Below are 23933 nucleotides of genomic sequence, written 5' to 3' on the forward strand. Positions count from 1 at the left end.
TCCAGGACACCCAGAGCTACATAGTGAGACCCTGTCTCAGAGAAGGATGGGGAAGGGGGAGAAGAGAATGTCACTATGTAGCTCTGGCTTGCCTGGAACTTGCCTCAAACTCATGGAGATCCACCTGCCTTTGCCTCTTGGGTGCTGGGATTAAAAGTCTGGGCCATCGTGCCTGGTTAAGAAAAGTACTTTTAAAGTAAGCAATAATTATAATCATTTGTCATTATGTAAGAACAAACATTCCTTTGTGTTCATTACTTTTTTCCCATCTGGTTTCCCACACCTGTGTGTTCATTACCGTGTGTCTGAATCATGTGTTAAAAGAATAAAAGGATAGAAACATGCTCTTGGTCTTAGGACTGTCTCCCTTGCTCAGATCTCTGTGCCCTGAGAACAGAGTGGAGGATGAAGCCAAGACACAGGCTGAGACACAAAACCAGAGAGATGAGGCAGAGGCCCAGGTGAGCTGGCTTGTCACTATAAATGCTTCAGGACAGACCCAGGGAATGCTGACACCTGAGATGCTGGTAAAAATTGTGTCCGTGGATGTGGAACTTGTACCACCTCCTTACTGCCAATGTGTGAGAGCCCTGCCTTGCTTACAGGTTTAAAAATTCCTGTTGGTCCTCTTCCCTGGACCGTTTTCTAGACTGGTTCAGTTTTAGTGGCCAAGTGTGACATGCAATAAACCATCTCTTTTGCTGTCTCAGCTGACAAATTAAAAACCAAATAGATTTCTTAAGTGACCAGTATGTGTATTATCAGCATGATGATAAGAGCTTTCCAGAAACATGAAATTAGAGTATTACTCAGATCCCAGTGACGGAGAAACATCTGAAGTAGTAAACTGGGAGGACTAGGAAATGCCCAAGTCCAGCGGTTGCCAGCAGGTTCTCCCAGAGGTGGAGTAGGATCTTGGCTATGAGAATGGACCATAGCAAATCCGTCATGCTTCAGATTGTCTCTGGAGAAATCTGACGTCAGTGTGACTCTCCTTCCCAGATGTTCCCCTTCTTCTCTTCCAAGGCCACTGTGCTGTCCGCCTGCAGGGGATTCTTTCCTCCAGCCCGTCCGCTGAGGTCACAGATGGCCCTTCATGCCCACCCAGGTATACTCAGATGCTAGGGATCCCAACTCTGACCAGAATTCCTGTTCCAGGAAGTGTTTCACCTGTAACAAGGCAGGGAGGCTGTGGCACAAGTTCCAGATCAACTTGTTCCAGAGGCAACTTTTACCAGCATTTCGGGCCTCCAGCATCCCTTGTTTCTGCTCCAAAGCATCTTGGGTGAGAAGCCAGGTTGCTTGGGGCTCTGCCCCCCCTCTCTTGTTTTGTGCCTCTTTTTTTCTTTAACCCCTAAATCTGTTTTCATTCCTATAATTTGGTTTAATTAGTTTTTATTTGTTGTTAATTTCCTGTATGCATGCATTATATGTAGGTTTGCACACAGGGGTGCAGGTGACTTCAGGGTAATAGAGCCCCCTGAAGATGTAGTTAACAGTTGTGAACCACCCAATTTGAGTGCCAGGAACCAAACTCAAGTCCTTTGTAAGAGTACTACACACACACACACACACACACACACACACCACACACACACACCACACACACACACCACACACACACACCACACACACACACCACACACACACACCACACACACACACCACACACACACACCACACACATACACCACACACACACACCACACACACACACACACCACACTTGTTTCACACAAGATCTTCTGTTGTTGTTGCTTTTGTTTTTCAAGACAGGGTTTCTCTCTGTAGACCTGGCTTTAACTCACAGAGATCTGCCTGCCTCTGCCTCCTGAGTGCTGGGATTAAAGGTGTGCGCCACTACCAACCAGCTAGCTATACAGGATCTTGATAGGCAGCCCAGGCTGTCCCCAAGCTCACAATACTACTGCTTGAGCCTCCTAAAGACAGGGATTACAGATGGGAGTCATCAGCTCATTTGTACAAGAAATATTTTCAAGCATCAGTCTGGACTATGTGAGCCCCTGGTGAAAGAGGGGGCAGGCAGAGGGAGGCTGAAGTTACAGGTCAGCTGGAGAATGCTTACCAAGTCGATGAGAGACTAGGTGTGTTCTCCAACACAAGAAGAAAAGAAGCATGGTGGTGGTGTGGAGGCAGGCAGATCTCTGAGTTCCAGGTCAGCCTGGTCTACAGAGCAGGTTCTAGGACAGCCAGACCTGTTACACAAACAAATAAAAAACAATGAAGAAGAAGAAGGAGAAGGAGGAGAAGGAGGAGAAGGAGGAGGAGGAGAAGAAGAAGAAGAGAAGTAACTGAAAGGCAAAAAAATAATGGAGAGGCAGCTTCAAGGTGCTCAAAGAAAGCATGGCTACAGGCACAGATGTTGGGGCAAAAGACGGAGTGGTGACGGAAGGGTCTATGGATGGGGGCTTCTTGCCCCAGGTAGTGGTCACCCAAGAACTGTGTTTGTGTTATGAAAACTCTTCAAGCTAGAGGCTTGTAAACGATGTCAGTGCTTTTTGTATTACGTTCTGTTTGAGCTAGAGACTTGTAAACTATGTCAGTGCTTTTGGTTTTATGTTCTGTTTAACAAAAACTTCGTGCATCAATCGGCGGAGGAGCCAGCTCAGCGGCTGCCAATGTGGGAGGACAGGAGTTCAGGTCAGAGTTCAGATCCCTAGCACCTGAATAAACACTGGGTGAGCATGGAAAGGTCATCTGTAACCCCAGCTCACAGGGGTAGGAGACAAGGAATGCCCCAGCAAGCTAACAACCAGACTGGCTGAAAAGGTGAGCTCTAGATTCACAAAGAGATTCTACCTCCATGTTATATCTGAAGTGGGTGGTCAAGGAGGCCTGATCCTTTCCTCTGGCCTCCAAATTCAGGTACATGTATGTGCGCACACATAAAAATCTCCACATATACAATGAAACACACATGCAGAGGGAGGAGGCACAGTCCTTGGGCACAGTCCTTGTGAGTGAGGCAGAGGCAAGCAAATGGATGCAAGTTCAAGGCCAGCCTAGTCTACATAGGGAGTTCCAGGGACAGCCAGAGCTACAAAGCAAGACCTTGTCTTAAAAAAAAAAAACAAAAAAAAAAAAAAAAAAAAAAAAAACAGGCAGTGGTGGTGCATGCCTTTGATCCCAGCTCTCTTGGGAGGCAGAGGCAGGCAGATCTCCATGAGTTTGAGGCCACCCTGGTCTACAGAGTGAGTTCCAGGACAGGCATGGCAGTTATACAGAGAGACTCTGTCTCAAGAAACTAAAAAAGAAAAGGGTTATCCTTTGTTCCTCACCGTCACAATCTGTGCCTAGTCTTTCAGCAAATCCTCTTCCAATCTTTAGAATAATTTTATTAAAAAAAAAAACAAAAACAAAAAGAAGAAATAATAGAATGATTTTATTTGCTTTTTTGAGACAAGATTTTAAAAGAATTACCTTACTGTCTTTAACTGGGGTCCCATGGCACCTGACCACACCCTCTGACCTTTCCAGGCGCCAGGCATGAAACCAGTGCATAGACAATAATAATAAATGTAAAAGGGCCAGGCATCAGTGGTGCGCACCTTTAATCCCAGCACTCAGGAGGCAGAGGCAGGTGGATCTCTGTGAGTTCGAGGCCAGCCTGGTCTACAGAGGGAGTTCCAGGACAGGCTCCAAAGCTACACCGAGAAGCCCTGTCTCGAAAGACATATATATATGGCTCATTTACAAAAAAAAAAAAAAAAAAAAAGAAATGTGGTGTAATAGAGCCTATTGCTTTGAAGGTAATTAAAGGTAATTAAGCACTTCCTGATTGGATTTGAGGCCAAGAGTTCATGTCTGATTCTGTAACCTGCTCAAAACTCTGTGGGGCTGGGGAATTGGCTAAGACATCAAGAGCACTTGTTGCTCTTATAGAGGACCTGGATTTGTTTTCTAGCACCCATAAGGTAGTTCACAACCATCTGTAACTCCAGGTCCAAGGGATTCAATGCCTTCATCTGGCCTTTTTGGGCACAGGCACACACGGTACACACACATAAATACATACATACAGGCAAAACACAATACATATCAAATAAAATAAATATATATTATTTTAAAAGCATAGCTGGGCAAGGTGCCACATACCTTTAATTCCAGCAGAGACAGGGAGGTCTCTGAGTTCTAGGCCAACCTGGTCTACACACTGAGTTCCAGGACAGCCAGGGCTACACAGAGAAACCCTGACTTGAAAAACCAAAACAAATAAGCAAAGAAATGTAAAAATAAATATATAAAAAGCCCATAGCTGAGACAATTACAGGCTTTAGGGAAAAACTTACTATTTATGTCTTGTTAAATGGTCATGTATTCTAAATATTAGTATTTATGTCCCTAGGCTAGTGCTGCTCTTGGCTCTAGTCAGAGAAACTTCTGCTTACAGCGAGCGGGTAACAGTTAATGCAGAGATTCATAAACGTCAAAGACGCTGAGGACAAGTAACAGTTGAATACCATTCCTAAATGAGACATCTCCATGACCTTTGGGACATCATGCAAAAGGGGCAGAAAGAATGTAAGAGCAGGGGGTGGGGATTTAGCCCGGTGGTAGAGCTTTGCCTAGCAAATACAAAGCCTTGGGTTTAGTCCTCAATTGGGGGTTGAGGGTGGTGGGCAGCAAATAACAAAGCTGGGCTCATGCCATTATTTCTGCTGCTGGAGAGTCAAGGGCAGGTGGATCTCTGTGAGTTTGTGGTCAGCCAGATCTACATAGTGAGTTTCAGGGCAGCCAGGACTATGTAGAGAGACACTGTCTCAAAAGAAAAACAAAAATAGGAAAAATAAGCACAGAGGCTGCGAAGGAGTGTTGCGAACCACTATTCTCTGGACATAGCATGACGGCGGCATGAACTCACAGCATCTGTGGCTACCTGAACACACACACACTTGTGCACAGACATGTATACAGACACACACAAAAATAAATAAAATGTATGTTTTTTTTTTTTTGAGACAGGGCCTTTCTATGTAGCTCTGGCTGTCCTGGAACTTACGGTATAGACCAGGCTGGCCTGGAACTCACAGAGATCCCTCTGATTCCCTAGGGTTAGGATTGAAGGTGTGCACCACAAGGCAGGACAATAAAATCCTCAAAAGAAGAGAGCCCCTCCAAGTGTAAATGGTCAAATCTAAACACATATGCATACGAGCAACACTAAATGGGCTCATTAAGTTATGTTTGCGTGTGTGAAAATAATCACTACAGAGATTATGATGAGGAGAGGGGACACAGGAGGAGTTGGAGCGGGACGAGGAAGAGGTGGGAATGGGGTAAATACACTACTCATGTCCGAAATTCTCCACAAAAAAAGAAAGAAGGAAAGAAAAAGAAAAAGTTAAAGAATAAAAGCCCAGGTGTGGTGGCATAGGCCTTTACTCCCAGCACTCGTGAGGCAGAGGCAGGCAGAGCTCTGTGAGTTCGAGGCTAGCCTGGTCTACAGAGAGAATCCCAGGACAGCCAGAGCTACATAGTGAGGCCCTATCTCAAAGAATCCAATGAAATAAAATAAAGCAGAAGGTCAGTTGAAGTGGGCAGGGGGGGGGAGGGAGGATAGATGGGAGGGAGGGAATGGGGATAAATGGAATCATAGCACTTGGTATGCATGTATGAAGCCATCAGAGAAGCTTTTGGAAAGAGAAAAGAAATCAATTGGCCCCAAAAGGAAATGTTATTGCAAGTTGAAGTGTAAGCAAACAGGTCACATGGCTGCTGCAGTGATCTGTCAAGTCTTTAGTGACTCAGCAATTAATCGTCTATAATTTATTGGTTGTAAAGAGTGAAGTCAGGTCAAATGTCCCCACACACCCATTGCAAACTGAGTGATGTAGCCCATTTCCTGACCAGACTTCCTTTCTCTACCTGCCTCTGAGGTCCACTCCTTTGCCCTCCTTTCAAACCCACCGCCAGGTGTGTGGCTTCTGCACTCTGGAAGGTCCTGGCATCTCCTTATCTGCTCATAATTTGTCGGTGTTAAATACAGCTACAATGTTGTGTAACCACTACCACCAATATTCCCGAGAATTTTTCCACTGTCCTCAATAGAAACTCTGACCCATTAGGCAATCACTCTCTACTTCTGTTCCCCAGATAACCTCTGATGCTCTGTATCTTTATGACTGACTGTTCTAATGCCTCGCACAAGCAGAGTCATACGGTATCTGCCCTTTCATGTTAACTTACTTGATTTAGCATAATGGGCTCAAAGGTTTGCCCATGTTGTAACATGCACAGACATTTTCATTCCTCACTGGGTGTGGTGGTGCAGGCTGAGAAGTTTAGCACTTGCAAGGCTGAAGCAGGAGGTTCACCAAAAGTTTGAAGCTAGCTGAACTACATGTTGAGCTCTGGGCCAGACAAGGCCACTAAGTGAGACTTTGTCTCAAACAAACTAACAGGGGCTGAGATGTGGCCTAGTTGGCAGGGTGTTTGTCTACCATGCACAAAGCTCTGGGTTCAGTCCCCGGTGTGGGGACAGTGGCGGGACATATCTATAATCCCAGAATTAGAAAGGTAGAGACAGGAAGGTCATCCTTGGTTATATAGTGAGTTAGAGGAAAAACTTGGGTAAGTTGAGACCTTGTCTCATAAAATAAATAAACAAATAATGAAAATAACTTGACTCTTAGACATAGTGGTGCATGTCTTTAATCCACACTGAGGAGGCGGAGGAAGGAAGATTGTGGGAGTAGGGCTAGCCTGACTTCTGTAGTGACGCTCTGTGGTAAAATATGCACAACAGGGCTAGGGCCAGGTACGGTGATGCGGTGATGCACACCTTCAATCACAGCACTTGGAAGGCGGGCAAATGTGAATCTCTGGGAGTTCAAGGCCACCCTGGTCTACAAAGCAAATTCCAGACCAGCCAGGGCTACACATTGAGACCCTGTTTCAAAACAAACAAACAATGACAAATATACATATACATATACATATACATCTCACAAAAAACTTTCCACCATGGCTATTCTGGATGACAGTGCTGGGGAGTCAAACTTAGGACAAGCACCAAATTTAAGCAAGCCCTCTGCTGCTGGGTAACCCTTCACCCCAATAGTGGGATGGTTTAAGTGGCATGAATTGCATTCACAATGTTGTGCAACCACCACCCTTTTCTATTTCTAAAATGTTTGCATCATCCCAGGTAGAAACTCTAACCACTAAGTAATTTCTCATTTTCTTCTCCTTCTAGTCCCTGATCTCCTCTAGTGTACTTTCTGTCTCTAGATACCTCAGATAAGAGCAATACTACAGTGTCTTTTTGTGTGTGGCTAATTGAATTCACCAAATTATCTTCAAGGTTCATCTGCTTTGTACCATGTATCAGAAATTCATTATGGGGTCTGGAGCACGGCTCCCAGGTTGAGTGTGTGTTCCAGTGCACACATATCAGAGCATCGTTGTTGTCAGTAGTTGGTTCTCTCTGCCTTGTGGGTTCTGGGGATCAACCCATGTGGTCAGGCTTGGTAGCAAATGCTCTTATTCTCTGGGCCATGTCACAGGATCCCTCAGATGAATTGGAAGCTCACCATTACACTAGCCTAGCTAGCCAGTTTGCTCTGGGCATCTCCTGCCTCTGCCTTCCCCATGCTGGAATCACAGACAGGTCTCCTTGCTCACCCTGCAATTATGTGTCTGGGAGTGTGAACTCTGGTTTTGACACCAGTGCTTCATTCAGCAGCTTCCTTCATTTCTTTTTCTTTCTGCTTTTATTTGGTGTGGTTGAGACGGGATTTCACTACATAGCCCTGACTGGCCTGGAACTGACTATGTAAACCAAGTTGGCCTTGAATTTGTGATTCCCCCTGCCTCTCATTCTAAGATGCTGGTATTACCAAGTACCCAGTCATCTCCTCTTTAAAATATCTACTTTATTTTTAATTAATTAATTTATTTCAAGACAGGGTTTCTCTGCATAGCCTGGGCTGTCCTGGAACTCACTTTGTAGACTAGGGTGGCCTCAAACTCAGAGCTATTTTCTTTTGAATTGTTTGTATATGTGTCTGGTGGGGGTTGTGTGTGCAGGTAATTGCAGATGCCTGCCAAGTCCAGAAAAGGGTGCTAGATGCCCCAGAGCTTGAGTTACTGGCTATTGTGAGCTGCCTGATAATGGGTGTTGGGAATCTAACGAAGGTCTACAAGAAGAGTATATGCCCTTAACCAATGAGCCATCATTTCAGCCCCTGCCCTGCCCCCTCCTAAGATTTTGAATCTGGTATCAATATTCCCAGAACTGGCATCCTGGATATTAAATGTAATGCTGTTGGTCCTTAAGGGTTGCTGACTTCTGCTTGTAAAGAGTTGGTAGCACTTGTGTGTGGCTTTCCAGATGCTGGAATTGTAGGCATGAGCCCACACCCCTGTCCCATGCTCTTTCCAAAGCACATACTCTATTTTGCATGCTCATTGAAATTTTTGTTTCGTGGTTTCTGAGGCCAGTCAGTGACGTGGAAAAAAGCCCACTTTAAATGGCTGACATGGAAGAGGATGGGAAAAAGTATTGTTTCTTTAAACTCCCTGCACCTGGGAAGCTACTTCAGTTTGTGGGGTGGAGCTGGGGCGAGAGACTTGGAAACAGCTGAGAGCTACTGAAATTTACCAGTACACTCTCTCCTGGATGCTACAGTGTTCATTGAGACAGCAGATCCTGCCGACTTGAGACATAGGGGTATGGATTCCAATGCTCCAGAATTCTTTGGCCGCCCCGTACAGGAGAAAAGAACTCTCTTACTCTGAATTGCTGTCTTCTGCCCACCTCATCGTTTGTTTGTTGGGTTTGTTTTTTTTTTTTTTTTTTCTTTCTTTCCTTACATTGGGCCCAGCAAAATTATCCATTATAAACTCCCTAATTTAAGACCCTTCTCTTTAAATTCATCTGTAAAATTCTTTCTGCCACACACTGCCTCAGGAAATAGGACATGGATGCCTTTGGGGGCCATTTTTCTGCCTACCACACCCCTCTAGGAGCCACTAATGGGTATTACCCTTTCCTGCTCTCCTCAGCACTTTCTTCCCCTTGAGATCAGAGTAGATGGGGCCCAGGTTGAGATCTGGGTCTCCAGCACTTGCTTGTACGTGCTTGTCCAGCCTGGAGCGCGCTCCCTCTCCTCTGGCTCCTGCAGCCATCCTTAAGGCCCCAGACCACAGCTGGCCAGTGTTGCCTGAATCAGTAATCGGAGTAAGTGTGTTGTGAACCACTTTTATCAGCAACAGGTGAAGGCGGGGCCAGGTCTGCTGTGTAGGGCCTGGAGAGCCATTGTGAAGCGCCATCCAGCAGGAGTGCCCACTAAATCCTGTGGGATACAGAGGGAAACCTCCCAAGAGGCAGATGAAGCTTCGTCTTCAATGTCCTTCACTTTCAGACCTTGAGAAGGGCCCATAGGGACAGGTTGTTGTGGAAACCTGCAAAATTAGGATAACCTATGGACAGGCAAGATGGCTTGCTGGGTATAGGGGTTTCCAATTAGGCCTGATGACCTGAGTTTGACCCCTGGTATCCACACGATAGAAGGAGAGAAGGGACTTTGGCAAGCTGTTCTCTATCACATGTACACACCATGTAAACATGTACTTGTAAGCTCGCATGCGTACACACAAAACACACACACACTCAAAATAAATCAATCAACGTAAGATGCCCTAACTTTGTTGACTTGGGGTCTCTGCCCTTTTGCACTTAGATCCCTCCAAAGCTGGCTTCCAACATGTCAAATGTCAGATGGAGAACAATGGAGGAAGTTACCCAACATTGACCTCCGGCCTTCACATGCTTACCTTTGCACACACACACAATTTAAGAATAACACTACCAGCAACCCTCATGTAACATTTATGCAACACCGTCAATAGTGAGTTAGGAAAAACAAAATAACTTTCCTAAACAATGAACAATTCAAACACAATTTAAATTTCCATGTTAGAGAGAAGGCTAAATTATCTTCCTAGTCTCAGTATGAAAAAAACTCACCCAAACTATAAATGGGTTATCCTGTTTTTAAAAATTGAATTTTTTAGTCAGGCAGTGATGGTGCACACCTGTAATTCCAGCACTTGGGAGGCAGAGGCAGGCGGATCTCTGTGAGTTCGAGGCCAGCCTGGTCTACAGAGTGAGTTCCAGGACAGCCAAGGAGGCATTCTAAAAATGGCGATCCCCTGGGACCCATTCAATCTGGCTCGACCGTGGAGGGAAAAGGAGGAAAGAAGTGGGCCCACCCTTACTCTTGTTCCAGGGTCCTTAGAGCCTCTTGGGCACCACAGAATGCCTGAAGTTGCCACACAAAGGCAGCTAGGGATACCTGATTGGCCTTAGGTTGGGGCTCTAGGGGCCTGAGCTGGGAGTGAGGATGGGGTTAGAGTTGGGAGGCCGAGTAGCAGTCGAGGGTCTAAGTAGTAGCGATCTGGTGCAGTGAACCCCTTGGAGAGAGACTTGCAGAGCTATGGAAGGAGCCAGAGCCCGCTGCTTCCTGGGGGGTGGGTCCTGAGTTTAGTCATCCACCTCCCTGAGGTGGACAAGGGCAGACCTGAAACAAGGGAGTGGGCGCTACCTGGGTACCACAGCTTCCACAAGCACTTCCTCTAACAGTGGAAGGATCTAGACAGCCCTACAGATATACAGGTCGGCACCCCAGCATAGGGCCTTGGGCTGTTCCCCACCCCAGCTGACAATCAGAAAAAGAGAAGTGTAGATTGGGTCACCCAGACTGGGCGGGAGTCCCTTTTATTTGAATTTGTTGCTGGGAAGCCAGGCGCTGCAGGTGGCCCTCAATGTGGTGCAGGATGGCATCCAGCATGTGAAGGACCCTGAGGACCAGGGTGCGGTCTGAGACAGCCGCCTGCCGTTTCCAGTGTCTGCAGGAGCTGGAAGTCACCTGTGGGAGCTGAGAGTATAAGATCAGAGTCAGAGTGGCAGAGGCCAGGGGTAGCAGCAATGGAGCTGGAGAGAAGGGGTATGGGGTGGCAACAAAGAGCCTGGGAGACAGGGACCGAGGCACTGTGGATCTAGTAGGGGTAAGTAGTCCCGGGGCCCATGGGGGTTGAAGGAAGAATGGAGTACTAGATGCAGGCAGGTGGGTCCGAGTACTGGCCCTGAGGAATGGCTAAGGATGGATTGGGAACAGATACGGGTTCCATAGAAATGCGAGGATAGGGCATAGGAGTGGGGGCAAGGGCAGGCAGGAGGCCCACAAGGCTCTAGGCCAGGCTGACAGGAAGACATGGCCCACGGGGCATGAGCAGAAGCAGGGACGGTAGAGAGCTGTTCTCACCTGACCCTTGGTGACCTGAGACCGCCACCGGTGCAGCATCACGCGGCTGATGACCAGCATCATGGTGGTCGTGACTGTGATCCCAGCCACAGGGTAGATGCGATTTCCTCCCAGGGCCATCCAGTAACCAGGGCAGCCCAGGCTGCTCCCGCAGCTCTCCAGGCTGTTTGGCTGGCAGCCCCAGGGCTGCAAGTCCAGCCCCACCTGGTACCAGAGGGGCCGTGACCAGGCATGGCTAGGGACAGGCATCACCAGCAGGGACAGTGATGGCGCGAAGAACAGTGAGTACAGCATGGCTGTGGTCACTGTGAGAGGCCGGAACCCAGGTGCCTTGGCAACGGGCAAACACCCCTCCCCCAAGAGCCGGCCCCACTCCGAGGCAGCAGGTTCTAGCTAGGGGCATACCTTTCACAATATAGTTTGACCGGGATGTGGGAGCTGAGAAAATGATGCAGGTCTAGAGCCTGGGTCCTACTCTTCTGGGTTGACCAGGTATGAAAGGAACACTTCTTACATGCTGGCCTCCAACCCACCTATCATCCCTCCCTAATCTAAGCACCCCATGCCTACGGCCTTTAAGGTTCAATGTTCTCTCCTGGGCTAGCAACTGCCAGGCTGGTAAAGCAGTGCAGGGGAGCTACCGGCCCAGCTCAACAAGCACTTGAGACTGTGAGGCTTCCTCGAAGGTCCCTTCTGGCTGCTGCCCTGCCTCACCCAGACCCCCACAATACTCTTGTTTTGGGAGCATGGTGTCCCGTCTAGAAAGTCACCTTCATGCATTGCCAGCACCCCTCTAATTATTTTCTATCGAGCATTGCTGGCTACATTTATCTTTATTCTCATTTTATAAGAACACACCAGCTTCCTCCTAGCACCCAACCAAGGCCAGCCTGACAAGTTCCTGCTTGGACGTCCTCCTCTGGCTCCAAGTCTTCATTCAAACAATATTTACTGAATGTAGCATGGCAGAACGGACCAAAAAGCTCTGCCTTCCTGAGCTAAGGGTTTGGCGGGAGCAGAGACAGCTTGTAAACACTATGGTGCCAGGCATGGCAAATGCCATGATAAAAACAGGGACAGGCAAGGGTGCCTGGGTGATTTGGAGGGCAGGAGCCTTGGTCTACTGTTGGGAACTTGCCCAGTGCCTAGCCCTGAGCTTGGCACCTGGAATGTACCTGATGAATAGTGAATGTCATGTTCTGGGCAGGTGATGTGGACATTGCATTGTTCTAGCCATTTCCAACTCTCCAGGCAATTCGGGAGGGTGTTGTTGCCTCACCGACCAGGAGCCCACTGCCCCATCCTTCCCACCATAGGACCAGTGGCCCATAAGACCAACACTCATGGTGTTCTGCCCGTCCTACCGTCTAGCTCTATGACTAAGCAATTCCTAACACTACTTCTTAAACCCAGCAGCAGACCCTGTGAACGGCTCTGTTCTCTAGCTTGGGGGCTTAGGGGTTCACTCTATATCCCCCAGAAGCACCAACTCTGCCTTGCCTCTTACCAGGTGACCCCTGAGAATGGCTTAGTCTCGAGCTATGGGTTTTTTGTTGCTGTTGTTTGTTTTTTTTTTTTAAGACAAGGTTTCTTTCTCTGTGGCTTTGGAGTCTGTCCTGGAACTCGATCTGTAGACCAGGCTGGCCTCAAACTCACAGAGATCCACCTGTCTCTGCCTCCCTAGCGCTGGGATTAAAGGCGTGTGCCACCATCACCACCTGGCCTGAGCTACAGTTTTGACTCCATTTGAACTAAAGGGCTGTCTTGTGAAACTGAAGAGAGCCTTGAGATTGTAAAACCCCAACCCAGCCTGGGCCCCACAGCTACCCTGCCCTACATGCTCTCAGCCTGGCCTGACCTCTCTGACTCGTACACCCCAGTTATGTCTACCTAAGGTCTATAGGACCTTTTGGGAGTCTGAGCTGAGGGCGATACCCCAGCAACACCCTGACCATGCCACAGCAGAGCCTGAAGGTGGACAGACACATTTATTCCCGGAGCTGTAAAACCATCAGCTCCCTTCCAGCACCCAGCCAAGGCCAGCCTGACTGCAATACCCTGCCCCAGGCCTGCAGCACTGCACTGAGTTCCAAGGCATCCATCCATGAATTATATGTGCATGTACATGGAATGGAGTCCTGGGTGGCACCTGGAGGTGACCCAGAGGCAGGAGTTTCATGAGGGTGACCTGTCACAACCTCCAGAGGTAGGCAATCTCCAGCAGCAAAGTCAGAGTTTGGTGGCCTGTGTGGGCAGGAGAAGAAGTTCCAGTTAGTTTCCAAAGGACATATATGAACTCCAGCTTCTGAGACAACAACCCTTACCCTTCACACACAAACAACTTTCTCCCAGGAAGGAGGGTTCAGTGTGACCAGAGCCCTGGGCAATGGCGCAGACTTTCTGGAGTTGGGGTCAGGGTGGGGTTAAGCAACAGATTAACAAAACTGCTCAGTGGGCCAGAGTTAGCTTACCAAAGCAGGGCTCTTAGGGCCAGACTTCTTCCGGTGGTGGAGGGCAAAGGTCACAGCATCATGGACAGAGACAAAAAGATGCTGCTTAGTGATATCATCACCAAAGAAGTTTCCGGCCTCAAGCTGGGTGACCACAGGACCTGTAGGCAAGAGGAGGTTCTGATACTTGGTACATTAGAGACCCAGTCCCCAGGCACCCAGGATTCTGAACCCTGCTACCCCTGAGGCTACTTACAGCTAGAAACCCAGTCACTCCTATGTCTTGTGTGTGTATATCTATATTTCTATGTATATGTGTTGGTGTGTGTATGTCTGCGTTTGTCTATGTGTGTATGTGTGTGTGTATGTGTGTTTGTCTGTGTGTATGTCTATATTCCTGTGTGTGTATGTGTGTTTGTCTGTGTGTATGTCTATATTCCTGTGTGTGTGTGTGTGTGTGTGTGTGTGTGTGTGTGTGTGTGTTGCTTACACTCAGAGGATATAGCAGCATGTTAGATGTTCTGTTCTTATGTCTCAACCTTATTCTCTTGAGTCAGGGTTTCTAACAAAACCCAACATTCCATCTTGGCTAGGCTGGCTAACTAGATAGTTCCTGGGAATCATCTGTCTCTACCCACTAAAGTTTTGCATTATAGGGATGCTTAGATATTTCTGGCTTATTTTACATGGTGCTGGGGATTTGAACTTGGGTCCTCGTATGTGGGCAGCACTAAAGCATCTGAGCTCAGCACTTACCCACTGAGCCATCTCCCTAGCCCTACTCCTGACTCTTGATTCCTCTCTCCCAAGACCTGCAATTCCAGAAAAAGATTTTTTTCCTTGTGCTGTCTGACAAACTCCTTGATCAGAGAGTCCCATCTCTGCCTGGATTGTTATTGCTGTTCCCACGCGACTCACTGTAACAGGCTGCGATGTACACTTCCACCTCAATCTCCCGGAAGTCGCGGAAAATCTGCAGCAACAAAGAGGGCTAGCCTTAGAGAGGCAGCGATTGGGCAAGATTTAGTGGTGGACCTCAGAGGGCTTGGTTTGGGGTGGGATTCAGAAGGCCCAAGGTGAGTGCTGGGGTCAGCATGAAGGCTTGAGGGTCCCAGCCTGACCACAGCCCCTTACATTCTTCAGGGTCTTAATGCACACGGTGTCCACAAAGGAGAGAGTGCTCAGGTCTAGGATGAGGGTATGGAAGCCTGGCTGGGGCAGGCCCAGGGACTTCAGTGTGTTCATGGTAGGGGCCTTGACATCTTGATTGCTGGTGACTGTATCCTCCAGCTCCTCCCTTTGGTGCACCTGCAGGGGATCCATCCATGATAGAACGCATTGTATACAGGGGCACAGAGAGTCAGGCCGAAACTATAAATGCATGTAAAAATACATATATGAAGGTGTGCATGGGACACATAAGGACACAGACATAGGCTGATAGGAGGGAAATGTGGATCTATAAACACAGGAGGGACATGGAGGGACACAGAAAAGCATACTCCAACATGCACAAACTGCTTTGTTACTTCCTGGGCCAAAGCTTAATAAAGAAACAAGAAGAGTTAAGGGAGTATCCTTCCATGGGGAATGTGCTCCCAAAGTCCTTTCATGCACCAGGAATACATCCTGTTTCCACTGTCAGAGGAGTGGGTGGGGAATGGGATAGGAAGGGGGGTCGGAGGGCATGGGAGGATGGGAGGGAGAGGGAACTGGGATCGATATGTAAAATAATAATAATAATAATAATAAATTCAAAGAAAGAAAGAAAAGAGTGTTCTGGGAGATCACGTCCCATCCTTATCCAAACAGGGTGGAGTGGATAGGGAGCTAGAGACAGACAAGATGGCCACAAGCTTTCATGTACCCATACTCATCTTACACACCGTATACCCTGAGCTGTCTGAATCTCTGGTTGGACTTGGCTTCCCTCTTAACCCCTAGATTTTCCCAGTGTTCTCAAGCCCTTTCCTCTACCCTACCCATGAGCACAGACTGTGGGGCTTGTTACATCTATAAATTCAAGGTCTTCATCTAGGTCAGTGTGGGATTATTGACAAGAGCCAGAGGAGAATTTGGTATCACAGGGTCTTCCTGCAGTGCCTGAGCTAACACCCCATTCCTCCCATCATCAGCCCAACACCTTCAAACCCACAGGAGCAGGTCATAGCTTTCTCATGCACCATGTGTGTGAGCATCTTTGCAGTCCTTGGCCGGCCCCTGCTCCCATCTGGAGCCTCACCTTGACCTCATCGCCCTCCACGTCATTGCTCTTGATGTCTTCGAAGGTGGTGTTGACATTGACTGAAACTGAGGAGATCTTGGAAGAGGCAGCCTGGGAGGGACAAGGGACAATGAGAAAGCCATCCCAAGTGCCATATGACAACCATGCCAGCTAGACCTCTGGCATTGGGCAAGGAGCCACAATAGGACCTAGGCTGCAGGCCCAAGATGTCCTAACAAAGAAGGGGACCTGCTGTGGTTCACACTGTGGCTAACACAGAGGCACATAATGTCTCTAGTGCTTGTCCTGCCCTGCCAGGGGCAAAAACAGGGTCCCTGGAGAACTGAGGGAGAAAGGGGAGGGACAAAGAGACGTGAATAAAAGTGAGATAACGGGACAAGGACTAGACTGGGAGAAGGGCCAAAGGATCACGAAATGGCTGGGGACAGGGTTGGGTCCACAGTAGGGCTGGGCCAGGAGGGAGCTGCTAAGGGGGAATTCCACCTGTTTCTGGGACTTCTTGGCTTTCTGCATTCGCTTCATCTTCATTTCCTGCTTTCTGATTCGTTTCTTTTTCTGGGAGATGAGGTGGTCAACATCCACACCGCACTAGAGGCAAAGTCAGAGGTAGGGTTTGGGTACTCTGGGGAGAGGCAGGGTATCCAGACCCACCCCACACACCAAGCAGACCCACCCCACACACCAAGCAGGGGAGCCCACCTCACCTTCTGCTTCAGTGAGTCACTGTAGAGCTCGGCATTGGCAAAGTAGATGGTGGCCGAGGAGCGGAAGACCTTCACTCCAGCGACCTCGTTGACCTGAGATGAGGTGGAGTTGGGGTGGTGAGTCTTCTTTGCCTCTACTGCATCCTCTTACTCAGCGTTCCTCTTAGAGAGCCTGCTACCCTCTGCCCCCAGTCTGTGGCCCATATACCCTCCCAGGAGTCTGGGCCATAAGCCTAGCTACATCACCCTGGCTCCCTGTGCTGCCAAAGTCCGGTCCCTCCCAACTCTCCTGTCTTTCACCAGGTTCTGTGGTTCAGCTCTCAGCACCTCCCACCCAGGTTCCTGAGTCGCCCATCCTTTCTGTATGCAGATAGAAGAGCCACCCTAAGCTGTCACTTAAGTTTGTCATTCCACTCACACCTTCCCCAGTTCTCGCCTTGTTCCATGCACAGCCCAAGCCTCTCCTGGGCGTTCGGGCCTGTACCACATGGGCTGCCTTCCCGCTACATGCAGCTGGCCGCTCCCCTTATGTCTTCTCCCACACCTAGACCCCTCATTCTGCTCTTTATTCTGCCTAATCGTACTGAATTTGCCTCCAAGGCTCCAGGACAAAGTGACAGGGCTTATTTTATTCTAGATGCTCACACAGTCTTTGTTCTGATGACATACATGGCATGGGGCTTTTAAACAAACTAGCAGTGGGGGGCTTTGTGTTCCCACTGAGCAGACCAGGAAACAACCTCCCTACATCCTGTGCCCCCTCCCTGCTATTCCTATCTTTTGACCCAGACGTACTCTACAGTGTAGTGTGTACCTCTGGCTTCAAGACTGATTCATCCACTCATGCTCTGAACAGGGTGCGTGCACCTTGCATGGGAAGACATTGGCTGTCTTCCTGTGTAGCTCTTCACCTTTGAGAACAGGTCTCTTACTAAACCCAGAGCTTACCAGTTGGCTAAACTAGCTGGCCAGTGGGCCCCAAAGATCATCCTGCCATTGCCTTCCAAGCACTGGAGTTACAGACATGCATGCTGCCACGCCTGGCATTGTATATGGGTGCTGGGGATCCAAATTGAGGTCTTCATGTTTGTATAGCAAACAGTTTATCCACTGAGCCATTTTCCCAGTCCATCCCCCAGGGTTCTTGTCCATGTGGAAGGGAATAAAAAGGGCCCATTTGTCTTGTCTGCTCCACCTCCCATTTAGCCCTGCCACTCACCCCTGAGTATTCTGCCACGTCTCTATAAATATCCGTATCTGGCACCTGCCCCAGGATAGAGTAATGGGGCCTGAGGAGAGAGTTGGGGGGAGGCAAAAAAAAAAGCCATGAGAGGGGAATGAGGAACTTGGGGTGTCCCTAGAGATGTAAGGAAAGTTGTGGAGAGCCAGTGTAAAACTTACTCCCTCACCAAGCTGGAATTGGGAGTATCAGAAATGGTTGACTCACAGCTGCATTCGGATCACCACGAGCAGCAGGGAGAATACTATGGAAACTGCCAGGCCAATGTCCAGGTTCAGCAGGATGGTGGCCACAAAGGTCACCAGCCAGATTAGCTGATAACAGAAGGGCAGAGGTCAAAGGGTCCATTGGCACCAAAGGCCCCAAAGCCCAGTCCTGGGCTCCCAAGGTTCTCACCAGGTCCACTCGATTTGCCTTCCACAGAGAGCAGATGTCAGAGAACTGCTTCATCATGCCCTTTAGATTCACAATAATAACGGCTGCCAGGACGGCCTGGGGCAGGGAGGATGTCACAGGGTGGCTGAGAGGTTCCTAGAGGCTGACAGCCTCTACCACCCAGGCATGACCCACTCAGACTGGTCAAGCACTTGGGCAGAGGCCAGCCTACAACCCACACCAACCTTAACCCCACGGAGCTAATTAGAAAGCTCTAACCTTTAACCTCTAATTCCAGATTGTATCCCCAAGAACTCAACCTTGTATCTTTGAGCCCCTTGCATGGGACTTAGACTGGTTGATCTGGGCCTGGACTAACTAGCACAAGCCCCGAAGGCTGGCTGGGATGGGTAGAGGCTCACCTTGGGCAGGTCTCGGAAGAGTTCCCCAAGTTTGAGGATAATGAGGAGAATGAAAAGGGAAGATACGGCTCCAGCAACCTACAGGGTGGGAGTTAGCAGGGGTGAAGATGAGGAGGGGTGGGACCACCCCGGCAGAACAGCATGCACACCCGATAGACACGGCCACACATGCATGCTCACCCCTGAGGCCCCAGGTGGACATCTGCCCACACATGCATGCTCACACCTGAGGCCCCAGGTGGACATCTGCCCACACATGCATGCTCACACCTGAGGCTCCAGATGGGCATCTGCCCACAATTGCATGCTCACACCTGAGGCCCACCTGCGTGTTGCCCCCGGTGCCTTCCTGTACCAGGCTCCGAGACATGGAGCAGCTCACAGGGAAACACTGGAAGAAGCCGCCAATGAGGTTACTGAGGCCAAGGGCCACCAGCTCCTGGGGAGGAGGGGGGAGGAGGGGGTGTTAGAAGTCTTGCCAGGGATGCCAGGTCACTCTCCTGGCATGTCTAGGCTGACACTCCCAACACCCATTCCCACTCAATGGCCCCCAATTGGGATGTTGTCCCAAACATCCTATCCTCCCACCTTCAGTCATTCTCAAGTCTAGCCTGATCTTTCTCAGTTTCACTCCTATCATTTGGGCCCGTGTACACCTGCCTGCCCCTACAGGACCCACATCACAGACCTGGTTACTGTCCACGCGGTAGCCATGCCTCAGGGCAAAAATCTTCCCAAGTGAGATGGCAATGGCGAAGCCTACCACAGCAATGGCAAAGGCATTTCCCACAAGTGTTGCAAACAACTCTGTCTTGGGTAGCACTGGGGGTATCAGCCTGGGAGGAAGAGCTGTGAGGTCAGGGTACGGCCCTGCCTCTAGCTGCCCCACCTCCCTGACAAGACCAGCGCTTACCCTGTGGTGATGTTGCCTACCACCTCTATGTGGAATCTCTCATTCAGTTTTGCACCATAGGAAATACCGGTGGCCCCAATGAGCTGTGGGGACAGGACAGAATTAGGGGAGGGAGGTTCTGGCAGTATCATTAGAGAAGGGTAAAGCATTATGGGGGATAAAATCTTTTTCTGAGGAATGAAGTTGTGGAGAGGGTGGAGGGCACACGTTGTCACCTGAGGACGGGACAGGCTATCAAGGGTGGTAAGAAGCCAGTGGAGGGCTTTCTGATGCAGCTTCCCCACCACACCTAGGAACACTGGCCACGCTCACTCCATCTGGCCCTTGAATGCCTTGAGGTTACTCACTGGCCAGATCTACCCTCTGTCCGCCATCCATTCCCTGGCATCGAACCAACCGTGAGTAGTTCCCCAGGTATGGGCAGAGGCAGATGTCGCTTCAGCTTTTCATTCAACAGCTTCACCATGACAAGTACCACGCCTGCTACAAGCGCTGTGACCACAGTGCCAGGCACAGTGTTGGGCAGATTGGCGCAGACCTCCAGCACTGTCTGAGGAGAGGTGGTGTTATAGCCAGCATTCGAGGTCATGCACTGGGCACAACACGCCTACCCGCCCTTGCCCCCACCCTCACTCACATAGATAACGGACAGTGGCCCAGAGTGACTGTTGAGTTTGATGCCAAACACATACTTGAGCTGGGAGACGAGGACCTGCACTGACGCAGCTGTGGTGTAGCTGCGGACCAGAGGCTCTGACAGGTACGTGACCACGAAGCCAAAGTGTACCAGGCCCAGTCCCACCTGTTGGGTGGTCAGGGAAAGTCAGGGAGGCAGAATTCATAAGGTAAGTGGGGTCAGAGGGGACAGACAAACTGAGAGGACACAGGGTAAGCCAGACACCAAGGGTTGGCTGCTCCGTACCTGGAAGAGGCCAACCAGGAAACTGAGTGTGTAGGCCACCTGCACTCGGGCATCATCAACTGTGGCATTCAAGCTTTGCAGGAAGGCATCATCTGCAGTCAAGGATTCTGTCACACCGCCCACCATCACAGACATTACAGCAAAGGTCCCTGAAGGGGCAGGACAGGGCAGGTCTGAAGGGAGGAGGAGGCTGTCCTGCTCTGGAACCCTGGTCTTAATTAAAAGAAGCCAACAGACATCCCATTCTGAACACATCCTTGGTCTACAGTTATACAAATGGAGGCAGTACTGGTTGGACATGACCAAGGTTAAAAGCGAACCATGAACTCACGTGCTCCTAAGGGGAGCCAGTAACGTTGACCCCCATCTCCCCACCCTGTCTCACGAGTGTCCTGAGACACCATGTTCTCTGAGAGCAGGAAAAGGGCTATGGACAGGCCTCTAGGAACTTCCAGGCCCCAAGGACTGCCTCCTTCACCCTGAAGCCAGGGCTTTGAGACATCCTGAACCTGTAATCTCTACAGTTAGTCTCCTAATACTTCTCGGGGTGGTCCATATGCTATTCTCTTAGTGATGGAGCATCCACACTGCCCTTTTCTCCAGCCTGCCCCTCCCCTCCACAGAGGACACCTGTATGCAAAGCTAGACCTGACTCCACTTACCCACAGAGATGTGTCGAGAGGTACCAAATAGGAAATAGATGAAGACGGGGTAGAAAGAACTGTACAGGCCAAACATGGGAGGCAATCCCGCCAGGAGGGCGTAGGCCAAGCCTGGAGGCAGAAGGTTGCAATGCAGACTTGGAGAACAGGGTCTCAAAAAGGTAGGGGAATCCAAGCTCTGGGTTTAGGGGCCATAGTTCCAAGGTTCCTGGTTTGGCGTTTCACAGACCATAGAGCTCGCAGTCCAGGCTGTTGAAGGTAGCTCACCCTGTGGAAGCTGCATGATGGCCACACTCAGGCCAGACAAGAGATCACCCAGGAGCCAGTCACGCACAGGATAGCGGGGTAACCAGCCCAAGATTGGGACATGATGGATCAGGAGAGCATGGGCCCGAGCACGGGAGCACCTGGGGACATGAAGAGTCTGTTAGGGACAGGACTGGGCCCTGCCAGAACACCCCAGACCTTGACCCTCATCATTACCGAAACCAAGTTCGCCACTGGTGGGTCTTGGGCGCTGGGCCCCAGTGCCCCAGATCCTCTAGCTGCCCCTGGTTCAGCAATGGCCTCTCTACATGGTAGTCCCGCCTCTGGAGCTCCATTTCTTGCGTTGCAGACAGGAGTGCCTGTGTCTGCTGTGCTCCGTGGTCTAGAGAGGTGAGACCACAGAGGTTCAATGAGGGCTCCCTTATTCCGACCTTTCCAACACCTGGGATCACAGAGTCACATACCTGAGTTTTCCAGGCCCGAAGATCAAGGGTAGATCCAACCCTGCTGGTCTCTGAGGGCCCAGTGCCCACACCCAGACAGGGGCAGTACCTGAACTTTGGCTGCTGGAAACCTCTTTCTGGGCCAAAGTCTCTCCAGGAGGGAGGGAGAGTAGGATGAGCATGACCTACACATCCAGCTCAGGTGTGGCTGCCCAACCCCAAGCACCGCTTCAAGTCCAAGTACAGGTCTGGGTCCAGGTTCAGACTGGCTGCACCTCCTACCCCTACCTCTCAGCCCCTTGTCCTCCCTGAATCAATTCCTATCCAGTCCCTGCCTTGCTGCCTTGCTGGCTGGCAGAGAGCATGTTCAGAGAAAGGACTTAGCAAACCAAAGATCGGTTAGCAACTGACCCCCTAAGTTTCAGGACAGGGCCCACCTAGCTCCAGGGTCCAAGCTCTCACCTCCAGAGACAGACTCCCATTTGAAGTAGGGAAAATTCACCTGGAAACAAGAGCTTTCAGAAGCCAATCCAACCTACAGGGAACGTTGCCCAGAGAGCCATCACCTGCCAGGCAAGTTCTGACCTGGGGGTGAACCTCTCACCTACCTTGGAGGGACCTCTCACTCTCATGACTGACCGGACCATGGGAGACAGACTTTACCAGCAAATACGGGAAGGGGGAAAGGTCTCACCTGGGGAGTTCCCTCAGAAGAAACTGAGCTGGGGGGCACTCCATATGGAACTCAGTTCTCCTCTGCGAATGTATTTTGAGAGGGGGGTAAATCTGAAGGGAGAACTAGCATTTTGGGAAAGTTCTCTGCCGTTGATTCTGATGTGGAAGCAGCTATCTAACCAAGGGGAGAGGATCCCACCAGAGGGGTAGGAACTCACCTGGGAAGAGCCTCTAGCCTGGGTGTCCCAAGTTGGAGGAGGAGGCAGAGCAGGTGCAAGAAAGATCCTCCGAAGTTCTCTGCACCGCTGACTTGCAGAGATCTCAGAGGATCCTCTCCCCTCCTTCGAGATCACTCAAGTCTTCTTAAAGGGCTCCCTCCCCTTACCAGACAGCACGCGCCTGGGGGGCGGAGCCTTGATCCTTGGTACCGCCCTTTGGGATGGTACAAAGGCCCTCAGAGCCAGAGTGCTCATAACCACGCGGACTCTGGCCGCAGACGGTCCACGGCCCGGCTAGAGCCTGTCTTGCACCGGTCTGTCTCCCGGTCCCAAGGCGCCCAGCCGGCACACCTCCTGGGCCTGGACTCCTTGGCAGAGAGCAACCTCCCTGCGGCCCCCTTATTAGCAATCCAGGGACTTTCGGTGCACTCCTTAAGAGCTAGGGTCGCGGCGGATCCCGCCCCCATCCTTCCCTGCTGATGGACAACCACCTGCGGAAAATCGGCAAGGCGGTAAAATGAGGCTGTGCACGCGGGAAATGCCTGCTGGGAATTTGGCGGTTCCCTTTCAGCACTGACCTAGGCCGGGAGTCACGGGACTACTAACACTTCGTGGACACGCGGAATTCGGGCGGCGCCCTGTAACTCACCGGACCCATCAGACAGCCCCATTGCGCTCAGGTAGCTCGAGCACCGCTGTTCTGACAGCTCTAGCGGGAAGCCACTACCGGCGGGAAGGAGGCGCCAGGCCGGGAACGAGGCCGGCATCACGCTCCACCGCCAGGATGTGCACGCTCAGACCAATGAGAATTCTAGGGTGGAACCTAAGTCATACTATCGGGGCGGGGTGAGTCAGGAGAAGGAAGATTTAACTCCTTCCGTCCCAGCGGCCTAGCTTAAGTCCTCCCTCGCAACTCGAGTTGCTAGCCAACCAGCTGCCTGGAGCTGGAGGACTGGAACAAAGGACCTGTGTGCCAGTATTGTGCCTCTATGCCCCTGGGTGGATGGGCCTGATCTTATGCTCGGCTTTGTAAAGGGTCCCCGTAGTGCAGGGAGAAATCCTTGATTAACCTGGATGCCTATATGTGTAAGCAGGGGTCCCAATCTCAA

General features: G+C 50.2%; 2 protein-coding genes across 2 annotated transcripts in view; both read right to left on the reverse strand.

The window, feature by feature from the left end:
• Positions 1–10704: 10704 nt before the first annotated feature.
• Positions 10705–11702, reverse strand: Tmem89 (transmembrane protein 89). Its single transcript, XM_051173717.1, has 2 exons — positions 11289–11702; positions 10705–10901 (listed from the first exon to the last, which is right to left on the reverse strand). Exons 1-2 carry the CDS (start codon positions 11580–11582, stop codon positions 10716–10718), a joined length of 480 nt encoding a protein of 159 aa, XP_051029674.1. The 5' UTR covers positions 11583–11702; the 3' UTR covers positions 10705–10715.
• Positions 11703–13263: 1561 nt separating this feature from the next.
• The window catches only part of Celsr3 (cadherin EGF LAG seven-pass G-type receptor 3), a 37993-nt gene continuing 27323 nt past the window's right edge, over positions 13264–23933 (reverse strand). Inside the window, exons 36-55 of the mRNA XM_051203928.1 lie at positions 21705–21856; positions 21489–21628; positions 21222–21332; positions 20560–20708; positions 20275–20439; positions 20035–20187; positions 19638–19720; positions 19413–19560; positions 19050–19163; positions 18725–18802; positions 18324–18419; positions 18135–18241; positions 17907–17976; positions 16688–16780; positions 16467–16571; positions 15981–16073; positions 14873–15046; positions 14657–14711; positions 13760–13899; positions 13264–13532 (exon numbers count right to left, since the gene is read on the reverse strand). Of these exons, the coding sequence (XP_051059885.1) occupies positions 13518–13532; positions 13760–13899; positions 14657–14711; positions 14873–15046; positions 15981–16073; positions 16467–16571; positions 16688–16780; positions 17907–17976; positions 18135–18241; positions 18324–18419; positions 18725–18802; positions 19050–19163; positions 19413–19560; positions 19638–19720; positions 20035–20187; positions 20275–20439; positions 20560–20708; positions 21222–21332; positions 21489–21628; positions 21705–21856 (2241 nt within the window). The 3' untranslated portion in view covers positions 13264–13517. The remainder of the gene's footprint in view (positions 13533–13759; positions 13900–14656; positions 14712–14872; positions 15047–15980; positions 16074–16466; positions 16572–16687; positions 16781–17906; positions 17977–18134; positions 18242–18323; positions 18420–18724; positions 18803–19049; positions 19164–19412; positions 19561–19637; positions 19721–20034; positions 20188–20274; positions 20440–20559; positions 20709–21221; positions 21333–21488; positions 21629–21704; positions 21857–23933) is intronic.

Source organism: Phodopus roborovskii, unplaced genomic scaffold (genome assembly GCF_943737965.1).
Source record: "Phodopus roborovskii unplaced genomic scaffold, PHOROB, whole genome shotgun sequence".
NCBI classification, from domain to species: Eukaryota; Metazoa; Chordata; class Mammalia; order Rodentia; family Cricetidae; genus Phodopus; species Phodopus roborovskii.

What these genes read in the sequence shown, in the direction of transcription:
- Tmem89 (XM_051173717.1), bottom strand. Translation starts at nt 11,582, where the DNA reads ATGCTGTACTCACTGTTCTTCGCGCCATCACTGTCCCTGCTGGTGATG. An exon ending in CTCAGGTCACCAAGGGTCAG is followed by an intron (nt 10,902 to 11,288) that starts GTGAGAACAGCT and finishes TTATACTCTCAG; the next exon opens with CTCCCACAGGTGACTTCCAG.